This window comes from Phascolarctos cinereus, unplaced genomic scaffold, assembly GCF_003287225.1.
Source record: "Phascolarctos cinereus isolate Bilbo 61053 unplaced genomic scaffold, phaCin_HiC Scaffold_4;HRSCAF=312, whole genome shotgun sequence".
Taxonomy (NCBI): Eukaryota; Metazoa; Chordata; class Mammalia; order Diprotodontia; family Phascolarctidae; genus Phascolarctos; species Phascolarctos cinereus.
In genome coordinates, this window is record NW_027555847.1 from 547,154,800 (window position 1) to 547,171,658 (window position 16,859).

At 34.9% G+C, this 16,859-nt stretch overlaps 1 protein-coding gene across 5 annotated transcripts in view; it reads right to left on the bottom strand.

The window, feature by feature from the left end:
* CARMIL1 (capping protein regulator and myosin 1 linker 1) overlaps positions 1 to 16,859 on the bottom strand; it is a 382,099-nt gene that overhangs the window by 136,473 nt on the left and 228,767 nt on the right. For all 5 annotated transcript variants that reach the window (XM_020986870.2, XM_020986868.2, XM_020986867.2 and 2 more), the window contains 2 exons: positions 10,242 to 10,330; positions 9,019 to 9,113 (listed from right to left, as the gene is read on the bottom strand). In XM_020986870.2, the coding sequence (XP_020842529.1) occupies positions 9,019 to 9,113; positions 10,242 to 10,330 (184 nt within the window). The remainder of the gene's footprint in view (positions 1 to 9,018; positions 9,114 to 10,241; positions 10,331 to 16,859) is intronic.

Sequence of the window (16,859 nt, forward strand, 5' to 3'; positions counted from 1 at the left end):
TCTTCTTTCTCTATGAAATGTTTTATTCCAAATAAATGACTTTTCCTCATGGCACAATATATATTTTCTGCTTAGAGAATAATCACTTGCTAAATACTTGTAGTAATGAAATCCTATTACTAGTCCTAACACTTATAGGAATGAAATCTATTTGAAGATCAATATTTTCCATTTTTTAAAAAAATCGGTCATTTTATCAAAATTCAGAATTTCTTCATGAATCCAAAACAATTCTTTCTGTAATTCATATGAATTCTTTTGTTTAAACTCATGTGTCATCTCTTCCATTAAGGCTTTCCTGCTTACCACAGTTAGAACTGATCATTCCTAATCTCAAAAGTTGTTTCTTGGGCCCTCTTTTCTCTATATACTGTCTTTCATGGTAATCACCTCTATATGCAAATGATACCTATGTATCCATCTCTAATCTTTTTCCTGCAGGCCAGTCTTCTATTAGCACCTGCCTATCACATGTGTCCTGTGGGCATCTGTAACACAACATGTTCAAATCTGATCTCATTTTCTTCTCCTTTCCCCTACCCTGACCCCAAACCTCCCTCATTCCCAATTTTCTTATTACTGTCAAGAGCACCATAATCCTCCCAGTCACCCATGCTTACAACCTTGGTTGATTACTCACACTCACCCTATATAGTCTTGCTGCTTTTTTTCCTTCACAACAGATTTCATATGTGATCCCTTCTCTCTACTCTCATAGCCACCATCCCAGTCCTATCACTTCAGGACTGGACTGTCTAATAGTCTGCTGAATGCCATCTCTATCTCAAGTCTCTTTGCATTCAAATCACTCTACACTCAGTTACCAAAGTGATTTTCCTAAAGTTTGATCATGTCACTCCCCTCCCTCCTCTCCAAAAATTCCAGTGGCTCCCTACTACCTCCAAAATCAATGTACTCTCTTTTACATTTAAAGCCCTTCACAATCTTGGCCCCTTCCTCCCTTTCCAGTCTTCTCAGTTTTACTCTTTTCCAAATACTCTACAATGCAGCCACACCGGCCAATCTGCTTGCTGATCCTCCCACATTTCCAAACTCCAGATCTTTTCAGTGGCTCTTCACCACTTCTGCAACATGCTCCTTCCTCACCCTTGCCTCCTCTGGCTTTCCTGCTTTTTTTTCAAGACTCAGTTCAAATCCCACCTTCTGCAGGAAGTCTTCATTACCCCCTCTCCTCCCACCTTCCTTCTGAAATCACTTTCCATTTGCATTCTATATATCTTATAGGCACATAGTTACTTTCATGATGTCTCTCCCAATAGAATGGAAGCTCCCTCAAGCTTATGTGACCTTGCACTAGTCTTTGTATTTTATTTGTGTTTATGTGTATGTCTTTTTCGTTTCTGGGGGGGAGTCTGTATTTTTTTTCCTCAGTGAGCCTTAACATAGTGAACACCTAATAAATGCTTGTCTCTTGGTCGACATCACTCTTCCTTCCTACTCTAGCTTGTAGTACAGAGAATTGTGTATCTATTTTATCCCTACTGAGTCCATGTATACCCCCTTCAGGGCAAAGACTATCTTTTATTTCCATACTTGCATCCTCAGTGCCTAGTATTCTGATGGGCATGCTTGTGTGTTGAATTGATTTTTTAAAAAGTTTAATGATTAATATAACAATGGGATAAAGCTCTCCCTTTCCAACAATGCTTCAAATTACAAATATGAATACAAGTAAGAACTTCATGGGATCAAGGATTTTTCTTATGATCTTGTACATTAATAGTGTCCACAAATGATGTCTCAGGATACTTAAATCACATATGCTATGTCTATCAATCAGTAGGCACAGCACGTTTGAGCACATGTGACACCTTCAAACTTTGCAAATGCTACAAAGGGAAGGGGTTTTGTTGTTCAGTCTTTTCAGTCCTGTTTGACTTTTCGTGACCTTATTTGAGGTTTTCTTAGCAAAGATACTGGAGTGATCTGCCATTTCCTTCTCCAGCTCATTTTACAGATGAAGAAACTGAGGCAAACAGGATGAAGTGACTTGCCCAGGGTCACACAGCCAATGAGTGTCTGAGACCAGATTTGGATTCAGGAAGATGAATCTTCCTGACTCCAGGCTTGGCATTCTATGTACTGTGCAACCTAGCTGCCCCAAATTTGCAGCATATGCTACAAAAGGAAAGGGTTGGACTAAGGCTTTATTTCTAAGGCTCATTCAAGCCCCACCATTCCATGATTACCTTACATAGTTTGCGATCCTAGGGTTTATTTACTTATCAATAGAAGAAGATGAGCAAAGTACAGAGGAAAAAGAGTTGTAGCGGCCACAATAAAGATACCACAGTGGGCAGCAAATATAATTTTTAAACTGACTCTATAAAAAGGAAACAACATTACTTATTTTGAAAAAGAGGTTCAAAAGAGGTGAGTAGAGTAGTAGAGTAGGGTGAGGGGTCCAATTATATGAGATGTAAGCACTATAAATGTAGAGGCTTATTACAGAAAGAAAGCTAACTTTTCAGCTATAGTTAGAACAAGAGGTTAATTTTAAGAGGCTAGTCTATTTTAGCATAGAGAATTAGAAGCTGATGATAGCAACACTCCCTGAAAACAGCTATTTCTCTCTCTGGGTCTCTCTCTAAATTCTACTAAATGCATGGATCAAATGAGATAACATAGGTACAATGCTTTGGAAACTTTAAAGTGTTATAAAAATTCAAGGTATTATTGGCATTATCATTTTTGTTATGATTATTATGGAAGTTGCATGAGAAGCTTAATAAAATTAAAAGGATTTCACAAAGAAAACTCTAAACTCATGTCAGAAGATGCTTGGGGGTTTTACTCCATTTCCAATGGTAAAAATCAATCTTTTTTTAAAAATAAAAATGAGAATGCAATTTTATAGAATCTTTGTTAAAATGATTAAATGTTTAAAATAAAAAAAAAGAAAACCCTGGAAGCTTAACTAGGTCTACTACAAATAATTTAATGGAATGATGGTGGCTTCTATGATATAGGCAGGAAAAAAAAAGGAGGGGGGAACATTCAGCTGTATCTCCTTCTGCTTGTAAATAATTTCACCTGACAGAGGAATAACTGTAAAAAATGTTTAGCATTGCAATGTGCCATCTGATTGTATTAACTCACATTAAGGAGGAAATTAAATTTGACATTATAGAATTAACCCATAAAGTACTTCAATACTTGAAATGCCTATGGTATTATCATTTACAATTCTCACATTAAAAGAGGTATCTTGATACTTTTGTTCCCTAATAATCAGCAAAGTAGAAAAAAAAATAAGTCCTTATTAGTGATGAAGTAAAATATGTACTTTATCAGCAACAATACCATCAAATTTTAATAAGAAAAAGTCCAATTAGAAGATGGAAAAAAAATTTTCCCCTAACTGAGAAACTACATAGATTTAAATACAATTTCTATGATTTTAAGTTTTGCATTTCAATACAATGATTTTGTAAATATTTAGCTCTGATGTCTACCAATTTGCATAACATGTTATTACTGAATCACTATAATCATGGCAACTTTTTTTGTTGTTGCTGTTGTTAAGCAAAATGAACTGAAGCATTTTCATTTCAGAGAAAAAGTCACATTTGGATGTATATAAATTAGGTATAATAGGGCATAATGTAGCTAATATTGCTGGTGCCTACATTTCTTAAATTTAAAGATTAAGCAATATTCCTTTGAGATACTGTTCTGTCTTTGATTATGCATACCTTACTACTTAAATATGTTGTAAGCCAAAAATCTAAAGAAAAGCAAGGTATTTTGTCTAATTATCTATATATGCCAATACTTATTTTTCTTCTTATAATAATGCAACCACCTAATAATTTTACTGGTATTATGAAACAAAAGTAGCAATCTAAAATACAATTGTTTAAAAAATAAATTATTTATATCCATTCCTATCAGAAAATCATAAATCATATCAGATAATCATATAACACCAAAGTAAATGTATACACACATAAAAAGAGAGAGAGAGAGAGAGAGAGAGAGAGAGAGGAAGGAAAGAAAGGAAAAAGAGAGAGATTGAAAGAACTGGGTTTTACTAATCAGCTATCTAAAAATTTAAACATTAATTATATACAAAGTAAATAAACTTTCAAAGGGTAGGTAGTGGGGGATGTGAAAAGGCCTCATATAAAATGGGGGGGAGCAATTTTAAGATGCAAAGAGAAAGAGGACAATGTATTTTATCAGTCTCGTAATCTTGTCAAAAAAGGAAATGAAGCTAGTAAGGTGTGACCTATTCTTGTTGAAACCAGGCTAGTTCTTTGTTATCAACACTTCCTTTTCTAGATGTTGGTTAACCATCCCTTTAATATGTTGCTGGAATTGAAGTCAAGGTCATTCATTGGCCTACTATTTAAAGATTCCACTCTCTCCATGTCTTTCTTTTTTGTGGGGGCAGGGAAAGACAGGGAAATTTGCCTTTCTCTAGTCCTGCAATATCTCTTGTTTTCTACAATTTTTTCCATTCCAGAATCCATTTATCTTTCCTTTTTATAAAACCAAGACCTTTACTTTTTTCAAGAGAAATTCATGATGAAAAATTCTAGACAGAAATTCTAGAATCCTTCAGGTGAAAATTTTTTAAAGAAATAAGCTTCTAAGAAAATATTTTATTTAGCATAGTGATGTTAAAAAGGCTTACCTAAAGTCTCTAAAAGGTCATTTACACTAAGATCAGAAAAGGAAGAGTAGAAAAATATACAAAATTTAGAATCTCCAGGGAACTCAAGAATGGAATGATCTAAGACAGAAGAACTGTACACTCTAAAGATAGTGCATTTTGTCTAGATACAAATGAGATCCAAAAGAATAACACTTCTGGTAAAATTTATGGGTGAAATTATATGTGAAAACCACATAAATACTTGACTGTAAAATGGTTTAAAATAATAATAATAATAATACTCAAAAAGTAAAGAAAATAAGCATTCAAAGATACCAGAGTTAAGGGGCTGGAGGATGGAAAAGTGTGAAACAAATAATGGAGAAAGACATGTAAATCAATGCAAATATGTAAATGGTATGAGGCTTTTCTACCACAGGAGGAATTTGGACTTTCTGAGGATGCAGCAGCTTCTCATATTACGTGGAACAATTATAGAATAACCACGACTTCTACCAGATGAGAGAACATATGTTACTGGTGCTAGTAAAAAAGAGACAAGACATGATAGTCAGTGCTTCCCTACTGAAAGTGTGTGCAGGTGACCAAATATCCATGTGGTTTGAATAAACAAGGAGCGTGCTGCCTTCCTACGGCATTGCATGTGCCTTGTCAAATGTAATGACCACAATCCAATTTCAGTTGTATCACTTCAGAGACTTCAGAGATCTAATCCACTGCTCTCATTTTTCAGATAAGGGAAGAACTGAGGTCCAAAAACATAAACACTCTGTGACTGTGCTTTTTAATTGCTTTCAGAAGTAACATAGGCAGTCAATGAAAGTGATAAACAGTCTAATCATCCCAAATATTTTTCCTAGTCTGAAATCTCAATATAAGTTTTTCACATTAAACTGTGTCTCTTACTGAATTTCACCATCAAGTTCTTTATTCCCTAGCTTCTAACTTGGGAATATTTTGCATGAATAAAAATGTCCCGTGAGGAACTGATCTCATTTCCCCGTAAATGGGCTTTGTATTCAAGAAGATTAGAGGCAGAACATTAAAAAATCAGGAAAGCTAGAGTAGAGCAGTGAGAAACGTGAAAATGGAGTCAGGTAGGCAGGTAAGTGGGGGGAAGTCTCAGAATCTGTAGGACAAGATACACATCCTCCCCATGCCCCACCCACAGCCAGGGATCAATGGGAGGGTCATTAAATAGTTAGACAACAGCAATGGCCAGGGTAACAATGATGACATGGTGAGACTCGCGCAAAGAAGGTGGCTGAAGTAGGTATAGCTGAAATAGGACAGATGGGATGAAGGGAAAAGGAGGAGGAGAAGGACTGGGAGAAGGAAAAGAAGGAGAAGAAGAATTAAATTTAGAAAAATAAGAATAAGGAGAAGGAAAAGGGAAAGGAGGAAAATGAGAAGAAGCAGGAGAAGAGGAGGAGATTATGTCAAAGAAGAAGACAAGGATGACTTCTGAGTATGAGCGTATGAGCAGGGGGAAAGGCAGGGGAGAAAAGGGCTATTAATTTAGCCATGCTATTCTGACTACACAAAAGACAACAAACCCAACAGTAGAACCATGAAAAATTTCATATGTATTGCCAATTATAATAGGAGACAAAGTGTTGGTAAGAAGAAAGAAGAAAGTATATAAAGGAGAGAGAAACCATTTTAAATGATATTTTAAATGTTAGAATCTTAAGGTTTAAACAATAGCCAATTTTGTTTATCATAGGACAGCTTTTGTAAGGGACAGCTAGGCGGCACAATGGATAGAGAGCCAGGCCTGGAGTAAGGAAGACTCCTCTTCCTGAGTTCAAATCTGGACTCAGACACTTAGTGGACCACGGACAAGCCACTGGATCCTGCCTGCCTCAGGGTCCTCATTCGTACAATGAGCTAGAGAAGAAAATGGCAAGCCACTCTGGTATCCATGCCAAGAAAACCTCAGATGGGGTCACAAAGAGTTGGACATGATTGAAATGACCAACAAGCTTCTGTAGACTAATTTAGATTCCACTAATTCAGAATGTGTTCAAGGAAGATCTAATGATTTACTCTTCCTTATAGAAAGACTATTAAATACATGAATAGTGTGAACAAAATCATATATGAAATGTCTGCCTGCTACTTCCCCAGTGGTACAGTGATGGTAATCCAGGATTTTCAAGATAATGCCAGAAGTGTACAAGCTCTGGCAGGTTCCCCCACATGTAAGGGTACTGATCAAGGGCTATGGGAGGTTAAGTGTGTGAAGTATAAATTCATCTTTTTTCCCCTCAGGAATACATAATCCCATTTGGGGTAGAAGACATGGTTTGCTTTTTTTTTTTTAAAGGTAAACATACAAGGCAGGAAATATGTGCCAAATTAAAAATAACTACAATGAATGTTAATAAAGTTCTAAGACAGGGAAGCAGGAGGGAATAAGTACTTATCAATCACCTACGATATTTCAGACACCACACTAAGTGCTTTACAAATATCATTTTATTTGATCTGCACAACTCTAGGAAGTCAGTATTATTATTATCCCTATTTGGCAGTTGAGGAAACTGAGGCAAATAGAGTTGTTAAGATTTGCCCAAAGTCACACAGCTAGTAAGTAACTGAGGTTGGATTTGAACTCAGGCATTCTTGAATACAGGCCTAACACTTTATTCACTTAGCTATCTAGTTGTCTAGATGGGAGGGTTGCAGCACTGTGTTCTAAGTGTTGTCAAGGAAGGCTGCATAGAGGAAAGAGAACTTAAGGGTTTTAAGGAATGAGTAAGTTCCTATTAGTTAAGTAATCAAAGGATTCTTGTAAGAAGAAATGCAAATGATCAATCAATAACAAACATTTTATTAAAGGCTCTAGTATGTGCCAGACACTGATTAATAACCACATAAAAATGTATCAATTCACTAATGATAAGAGAAGTACAAACCCTGAGGTTTCACCTTACCCCCACTAAACAGACAAAGGTGATAAAAGATGTGGGAAGACATCAATGCACCAACAACTATGGAAAACAATTTGGAAGTATTGGAGAAAAGACTCTCAACTATTTTATACTATTAAACGATCCTACTACTAGGCATATACCCCAACAAGGTTAATGACAGAAAAGAGATCCCACAGATACCAATGTCTCAATAGCAACACTCCCTGTGGCAGCAATGACCAAGAAGGAAGTTGGGCGCCCATCAACTGGGAAATGGCTCATGACATTGTGGTATGTGAATGTAATAGAAAATTGCAGCACTGAGTAAACACTTAATGAGTTCATGTAAACATGGGAAGAACTATAGAGTAACAAAGAATAATGAAAACAAAACCCAAAAAGAATAAAATACAATAGAACTTCGATAATGTGGAGGCAGCTAGATGGCTCAATGGATAGAGCACTGGGCCTGGAGAAAGAAAGACCTAAGTTTAAATTTGGCCTCATACATGTATTAGCTGTGTGACTGTGGGCAAGTCACTTAACCTCTGTTTGCCTTAATCCACTAGACAAGGAAATGACAAACCACTCCAATGTCTTTGCCAAGAAAACCCCATGGACAGTTTGGAATGCTATATGGTCCACAGGTCATGAAGAGTTAGATACAAATAAACAACTGAACGACAATAACAATGTAAACAACAATAAAAGTTTCTGGTCTCAGATTAACTGTAATCAACTATTTTGGTTCTGGAGAACAAAAGATAAAACAGACTTTCTTCCTCTTCATAAATAGGTGGGAACTAAGAGTACAGAATGCAGAATATATACTGGCAGATAATAAACATGTTTGTTCTGTTGATTGCTTTTGCTTAGTTGATTTTCAGTGTCATAAGGAAAGGTTAACTGAAGGAGGGATTTCTCAGAAAATAACTAATATGAAAAAAGCAGAACATAAATATTATTTTAAAAGAATAAGATAGAAAAATGCAGAGAATATGGAGTAAGGGGAATGTCAAATATATTACCAGAAAAAATGTGAAATGGAAATTACTAATTTCTATTAGTTATTAATTGCTATTTAATTATGATGGGTAGAAGGAAGAGAAAAATATCAAAAGCAGGAAATGCTAAAAAAAATTCACCTTTTCTCATCTCTAAAAATTGAGTTTTGTTTTTTTAAATAATGTTTCCACCCTTCTGTCTATAACCACTTTAAAATGGTGTCAGGTTTTTAAAAGAACCATGAAATTGACAGTCATGGTCAACATCATTTTAATTACAGGATAAAGAGCAGAAGACATATAATGAGTCATTAAAAAAAAGCCAAAACCAATTGTATTAATGGTATAAGGAAAATTTAGCATATGACACATGGTTATTCAGGCAAGGCTGAGTAAAAACTCACTAATCCTCTTAAAACTCTGGTATCAATGAAAAACTGAAATATTACAGTACCTCTATCCTCAAGTGGATTGCTAGCAAGGTTAATTGTGTGAAGTCCTGAGTTGGGATTATGGGCTAGGGCATTGGCCAGTTTTTGTGCAAAATCTCTGAAAGTGAATAAAACAAGCATGGATTAAATATTAATACAAGATTTTAAGACATTAACACAATAGCTGAAGCAGAGTGAAATCTATTTAGGGAGTTCATAATCTTATTGTCAGCCTATACCACATCCAAGTGAAGACTTGGCATATCACATGTAAATATATTTCCTCAGTGGGAGACTTCACAAACCTTCCTGTGACCAGAAAAGAGTTCCACAGGATTAACCAGAAAGCCATTTTAAGAAAAGACAATTCTACTGATGAAAAATGTATGAGCTCTAAAAAAGAAATGATACAGTCTGTAAATTAAGTAAAGTATTAAAGTTTCTGGTCTTTGGCAGCTTTATTCTTCAATTAAATAACCAACACCTGTTTATGAACAAACAGCCATAGCCCTGGACATGGATAAGTATGACTAATTCTTTAGGCTTTATTTATTTATTTATTTTGGCGCATGTGTGTGTTTTTTTATTCCAACACTGAACCTGGTTTTTTTGAAAATTATAGCAGGCTGCTCACTATATTTTATTTCTCATTCCATGAACTACTCATGAATGCAAAGCTGATTGCTTTAATTGTTGAGTTTAAAGGCTAAAATTGTAGCTTTTGCCAGCACTATAATTTATCATAAAATCAAGTTCATTATTTTAGTTATGTTTAGCTTTAAATAAAGCATTAAATGTTTTGATTAAGAAACTCTCTCCTTCTCACACTTCATGGTATTACAATTCTTTGTTCCAGTGAATTCAAGCTTTTCAAGTATCATGACCTGGACAGAGCCCATTTAAATGACTACTAATCATGAAAGGAAGAATATCTGAGTGTTGATGTGCCAACGGAGAGGAGCAGTAAACTTATCAACAGAACTGAGTAACTGAGAATAGATAAAGTATCAAGTGAACCCAAAACATCAAGGGCCATCAAATACGAAGTGTTGGATAATTTTAAGTGCTTAAAAACATAGACTTTCATGGCACTGAAAGAGAGAAAGAATATGATTGGTCTGCTCCTAAAAAAGCATCCCCTCTACCTCTAGGCTGAGAAACTTTTGAAATTTTGCATTTACTGAAGGTATAAATAAAAAGGGTGGGAGGGACATTTTTAAAAAGAAGTATTCAGGTAAGTACTTACGTTCTAAGCCCGGCATTTTCTAAAACCAATTCTTCCAATCGATTGGACCTACTCACCACTCTCAAAATTTGTTCGCAGACATCAGTGGACTGTAACAGAAACATTCTATGACTATTCCATAATGCTAATTAAAATGCTGTATTGCAAAGTACGTCAAAGTGTTTTGCAAATCTCAAGGCACAATATAAATGTCAGATATTATCACTCAATCCCAAAAACCAATGCATGGATTACAAAATGGGACAAAGCATCCTATCTCAGTCATTAGTAAATTGAGTTGATCGTTGATTGTTCTATGCTAAGAAGAGGAATGCAAATTAAAAGTCAAGATTCAATTCATATCTAGACTGACAAAAACCAAAAAATGGTAAATGTTAGAGGAAAATAAGTGCTCAAATGGTAGAGCTGTAAATTTATCTGAAAATTCTGAAACTATACTAGAAATGTCATTGAACCATAGGTATCCTTCAATTCAATGATATTGCTATAAGGCAATCAGGGAAACCTGATAGCACAAGTATAGGTAAAGATACAAGTATATGAACAGGCAAGGATGTGCTGGTAAACAAATGTTTAACCACATCTCTCTCAAAAGGGAAAAAAAAGGAAGGAAATAAGCATTAATATATACCTGCCAAGCACTGTGCATTATTAACATTTTCTCCATAAGTGTCTTAAATCCAGATAATCAAAGAAATAAACAAGCGCTGACTTGTAGCATCCACTGATTTCAAAGGCGTAAATTCTCATACTGAAAATGTACAGTCAGAAACAGGTTTAAGCTGGTTCCATCACAGCTCTGGGATAAGTATGTGTATGTTTATGTACATGTATGTATATATCCATGCACACATATGTGTTTACACATATATATACACGTGCATGTTTGTGTGCTGTCCCAAAAGTCTTAGTGCAGTTTTAAGCTTTAATATCATTAATAGCTTAAAACTATACTAACCCTTCTGGGATACCCTATATATGTATGTATAGGGAATAGCATTTCTTGTGGTAGCAAACAACTGGAAACAAAGTGGATACCAAATAATGGCAAAACAAATTGTAGCACAATAACAAATTATTATTGTGTTATAAGAATTTAGAGTAATTTTGGAAGACTTGTATGAACTGATACAACGTGAAACAAGCAGAATCAGAAGAACAATGTACACAGAGATTATAATAATGTAAAGAAAAAAACACTGAAAAATATCAGAATTCAAATCAATACTATGCCCAATCTTGACTCGAGAGGATTGAAAGTAAGGAATGCAGGCCAAGAGTTTGGGGAACAAAGAGGTGATGGTATATCCATATAGAGAGAATGTCCTACTTTATCAGGAATGACCCCTATGCTTATTTGATTTGCTTAACTGTATTTTTTTTTTTGTTACAAGGAAGAGTCCCCTTTTAGTTATGGTAGTCACGTGGAAATGGCAATAATGCTTAAAAATTCAATGAAATATATACGTATGTGTCCATATCATACATAGTATATATGTACACATACACATCTATGTGTATTTTAAAAGGTGAAATATGCTATCAGAGTCCAGAGAACATTGATCTTTTAAGAGGCCTAATGTATGTACATGAGTTTAATATATAATTAGGAAAGAAGGAAAATAAGATAAGAAACTCAACCATCTCTGGAGCGGGGAGAAAAAAAAAAGAAATTTACGTGATAATTTGTTGTATATTTGAAAGGAATAGTATGTTGTGCATAGTAAATTTGCTGTTTCATATGCAATCATCTTTTTTTATTGTACTGTAATTAAAAGTAAAGTTTTTAAAAAGAGTTGGCATAACAATTTAGTGTCTACGGCTATTTTTATGAAGGGGAGGAGAAGGTGGACAAAAATCTAGACTGAAACTTTATATAGTTTGGAAAACTCCCAGTGCGCAATCTCCCTCTACTGATAAAGATCAACAATTTGTCAGCATCACACAGTTGTCTAGGGCTGTGGCGTCAAATAGAAATGTATCCATGCCATCTGAATATTGACTTATAAAGCCACAAATCAACATTATCTAGGCTGCAATGTATTCTTACTTATTTTTAAAAACATTTTCCAATTCCATTTTAATCTGGTTACAACCCCATTCTAGAGTTTTGTGGCTAGAAATCTTACAAATCCAGCCTAAGGTACAGAGAGATTAAATGTCATAAGCTGGTATATGGAAGACTTGGAACTTCAGTTGAGATATTCTCCACTCTAAGGCCAGTTCTTTATCTATTATACCATACTTCCTTTCTCAGTATCTATGCAAATTCTTCTTTTTTCTTTTGTTTGTTTTTTTTTCACATTTGAATTCATTTATTTTTAGTTTTCAACATGTAAGTTCTTTAAGATTGAATATTTAGGCCAATACAGAAAACAAAAATAAATCTCTGTGTACCTTACTAAATGTGCTAGTGAATATGGCTTTTTTTGGAACACCATTTTTAAATGTTAGGGTTCATTGCCTTGTCTGATCACATAGACCATAGGACTGACAATTACTGGAATAGTGCCTACAACTTGAGAAGATTCAGTCTAATACCAGGAATAAAAGTGTCCTTTTGAAAAAATAGTTAAAAAAGAAAAAAATAATAATTTAATTTAAAAATACACACTCATGAAGAATAGTGCCTGACCATTCCTATATGCTATCTTATTCCATCCAAAGGAATCATAACACTGCAATATGGATTACACTGCAGTTCATAGTTATACAATCACAAAAGAAATAGGTGATATGCTGGTAGAAATTCATTACATTTAACCTCATGCCTGCAAGTTATATTATGCTGATCATGTTGATTTTCAAATTGTCACCCCCCCCTTTTACCAAATGAGTCTTTGTTTTTATTATATATATTGAAAGAAAATGTTCTTCTGTTCATCTAACTTCTAAAACCAAATATATGACTATGTACTCTTCGGGGATACCACGATTTACCCTCAAGAAATACCTGAAACAAATAGGGACCTAAAAGAAGATATTTATTTCAAGGGCAAAACAAAACTCCAGGATATAAGGGATTAAAGAATATTTTGGTCAAAATTGGGCCAGCTTCCTTTTAAGACTTTAGTGTTTGAGCAGCATAATATGGGAAATGATTACAGCCATACATTTATTCAACAAAAATTTACCAAATGACATCTATATATACGGCACTGTGAGTGATGAAAGGATTATTCAGATACCTTCATACCTTCAAAGAACCCACAATTTTAAAAAAAGTATTAGGGCCAAGCATATGTGACAATAATACAAAGTAGAACATGACAATTACCTTACTATTTACTAAATTCCAGTTATTGTGTTTGGGGAAACAAAATAAATAGACTAAATGACTGCTTGGAAAGAGCAGCCATTTTACATGGAAGTCAATTCAAATTCAACAAATATTTATTAAGTACCTAAAACAGAAGAGCCTTGGTTTAAATATATATTACAAGAAGGCACATATGCAGGTTGGAGACAGAATGGAAAAGCCCTTAAAAATTCTAAGCTAAGAAATTTGCACTTTATCCTAAAGGCAGTAGAAAACCATCAACTAATTTTTAAATGAGAGCAAAAGACAGACCTATGCACTAAGATTATTTTAGTTCGATAAAAGTTTATTTTATTTTTTCTTTATATATTTGAAAAGATTATTTTAGTTTGATAAAAGATGGATTCAAAAAGATAAGGGAGACAGGAGGCTGATGCAATAGAACAAGTGACAGATATATTGATCAGTGTATATGCAAGTGTAATTAGAAAACCATTAAAAATCCTATATAAACAATTCTAAGAAAATACTATAAAACACCATATGAAAAGTGTTGGGATCAGAGTGGGGTGGGTATCATTTAAGGAAGGCTTCTTGAATAAGGGTGAGTTTTGAGCAAATTCTTTTTAAGAAATAGTGAATGTGGCCTGAGATACTTGGACATTCTGGGTGAACATGGTGGAAAGGATAAAGTCTCAGAAGCAATAATGAGTAATATTCAAGGGATAGTAAAAGTATATGACCTTTGGAAAGGGCAACTGCAAGAAGCAAGAGATAAAGCTGGGAAAGTAGTGCACATATTTAACATGAGTCTGAAGAGTGATATAAGAAGGAACAAGGAGCCCCGATGGGTTTGAAGTACACATATGACCCAACAGTAGGTGTTCTGAAATATTTCTTCAATTAAATCGGGTTGCAAGTAGACTACTAGTAATTATGTCTAGGACAGCCTGGAACAGAAAGAAACTAGAAGAAAGAAGATTAGCTAGGAATCCAAATGATAAGGACATGGGGAGAGTAAAGGGGGAATCCAAAAAATATGGCGGAGGGAGAAATAGACGGATAATGACCTGAAAGCAGAGGTTGACAGAAGATCAAAGTAAAACAGTAACTAAGGTTGAGATTCTGAGAAATTGGGCATATTTGGTGACATTGCCAGTGATGGATTTCATAGACCTTTAAATCTGGAAGGGACTTTAATGATCATTCTGAGCAAAGGCTATTTTAAATATGAAGAAATTTAGGCACATACAGTTTGATTCACATTTAAATAAAGCATTTTTTTTCTCAAATTTTACATATGAGGAAAATGAAATTCAGATATATGAAGTCCTATCCACTGGGATCAAAAATAGTTCTGGAGCCAACATGTGAACCCAGTTCACCTGATTCCAAGTTTAACACACCTTTCATTAATGAGGGCTTCCTAATGTGGTTGTATAGATTTTCAAAATTATTGTTGCTATGAATATCTTTGAGTATTTTGCTTTTTATTTTTCCTTCTTGCATACATAATTAGAATATATTGTCAACAACAGAATTAACGGTTTAAATGGGTTTTATTACTTATAACATTTGCAGTGTACTAAAAGATTGTTCTCTAAAGGATCCCACTACCTTGAAGTTTCTCTAGTAATGTAAAGAAGTATCTTTTTTATTCCTTCCACAATCCTACCAGCAATGAATTTTATCATTTTGGTAACAGTGTGAATTATGAAGCTGGTTTCCCTTCAAATTAGATGGTCTCTCCAGGATAATGTAATTTCTTTTACACCAATAAAGATCCCTGTGCTAAGATTAGGGAACAGTATGATCTTGAATGCTTTATGGTGATCCTAAATCAATTTTTCCAACATTCATTCTTCCTCTTTTAGTTAATAGATATTAATAAATACTATAGATAAGACACAAACATGAAATAAGTTCCTTCTCAATTTTACAGTAATACTGGAAAGGGGCTCTAAACTGGAAGGAAGACATGAAATCTAGTGTCAGTTTTTCTGTAACCTTCAGTATAAGTAACTATACCTTTCCAGACTTCACTTTCTTGATTCACAAATTGAGGAGCTGGACAAAATTATCTCTATGACTCCTTCAATCTCTAAATCCTATGACATTATTTCTAATGTTTTAAATCTCCAACAGCATAATACTACTCCATGAACTAGTATTACTTGAACAATGAAGGCATGTGATAATTCTCCTATTTTGCTAATGATAAAAATAATCATATTTCCATGTAAGCTATAACAGGAAGCAGTGTGGTATTATAGAAAGAGTGCTAGGTTTTGAAGTCAGAGGGCCAAGGTTCAAATCCTAACTGTGATTTACTACCTGTTTGAAACCTGGGGAAGTCTCAACCTCTGGGTCTCACTTCCCTCACCATAAGCTGAAGGGGTTGGATTAGCAGGCATCTAAGATCCTTTATGAACAATTACAATTATAAATACCTCCCCCTTACTTGTGTTGTACTCTATTTTTCACCAAGTGCTTCTTACATACATTAACTCATTTTTATCCCCATAACAACCCTAAGAGATAGGGATGATAGGTACCATTTTAAAGACGAGAAGCTAAGTGACATTAACAAAGTCACATGGCTAGCAAATAGTGAAACCAGTTGAAAATTCAGGTTTTCTGACACCAATCCAGAGCTTGGCATAATGCCTAGAACATAGTAAGCACTTAATAAATCGTTATTGAGTGACTGGATTTTGCCTTACTATTATCTAGAACAGAGAGGATGAAAGGGCCGTTTCAGTGGGTGATTCAGTTCTAATGAAAAGGGAATAATATGCTAATGCTGATATGTTGACATAATTATGGTTAGAGTAAAGATCTGGGTCCAACTCTAAAGCTTAGAATTTAGAGAGGCCTCTCAGAAACCTTCCTGAAACGTACCTGTTAAAGAAAAACTTGGATAGCAGAAAGCAATACACCAGGGAGACACTACCCTTGGATTAGCACTGAATCTATCCTTACTGCCAATCCCATTTTCCCCATTCCAGACATCACTAACAGGATTCATCTGTTGCCACCTGCAGGCTCCAGACTGACCATATGCTAGGCAAAACTCCTTTCCTAACCCAGACTATGCAAGATGATTCCTGCCTTGAGGTAAGAGTTTCTCCAGTTTGAAAAAACTTTTTTGTCTCTGGTGCCTTTTTTATTGCCATGTTGATGGTTTACCTTTATTGGATGCTCTGGATTTCCTGGTTCTCTTGCACCTGTGTGTTCCCTGGTTCTTCTGACTTCTGCTCCTACTATGTCCTGATGCTGATTCCCAAGCACTCCAGGGACTGAACATCCATTCCTGTACCCATTTCCTGACTTTTGTTCCCAATCTAGCTTTGGTTTTC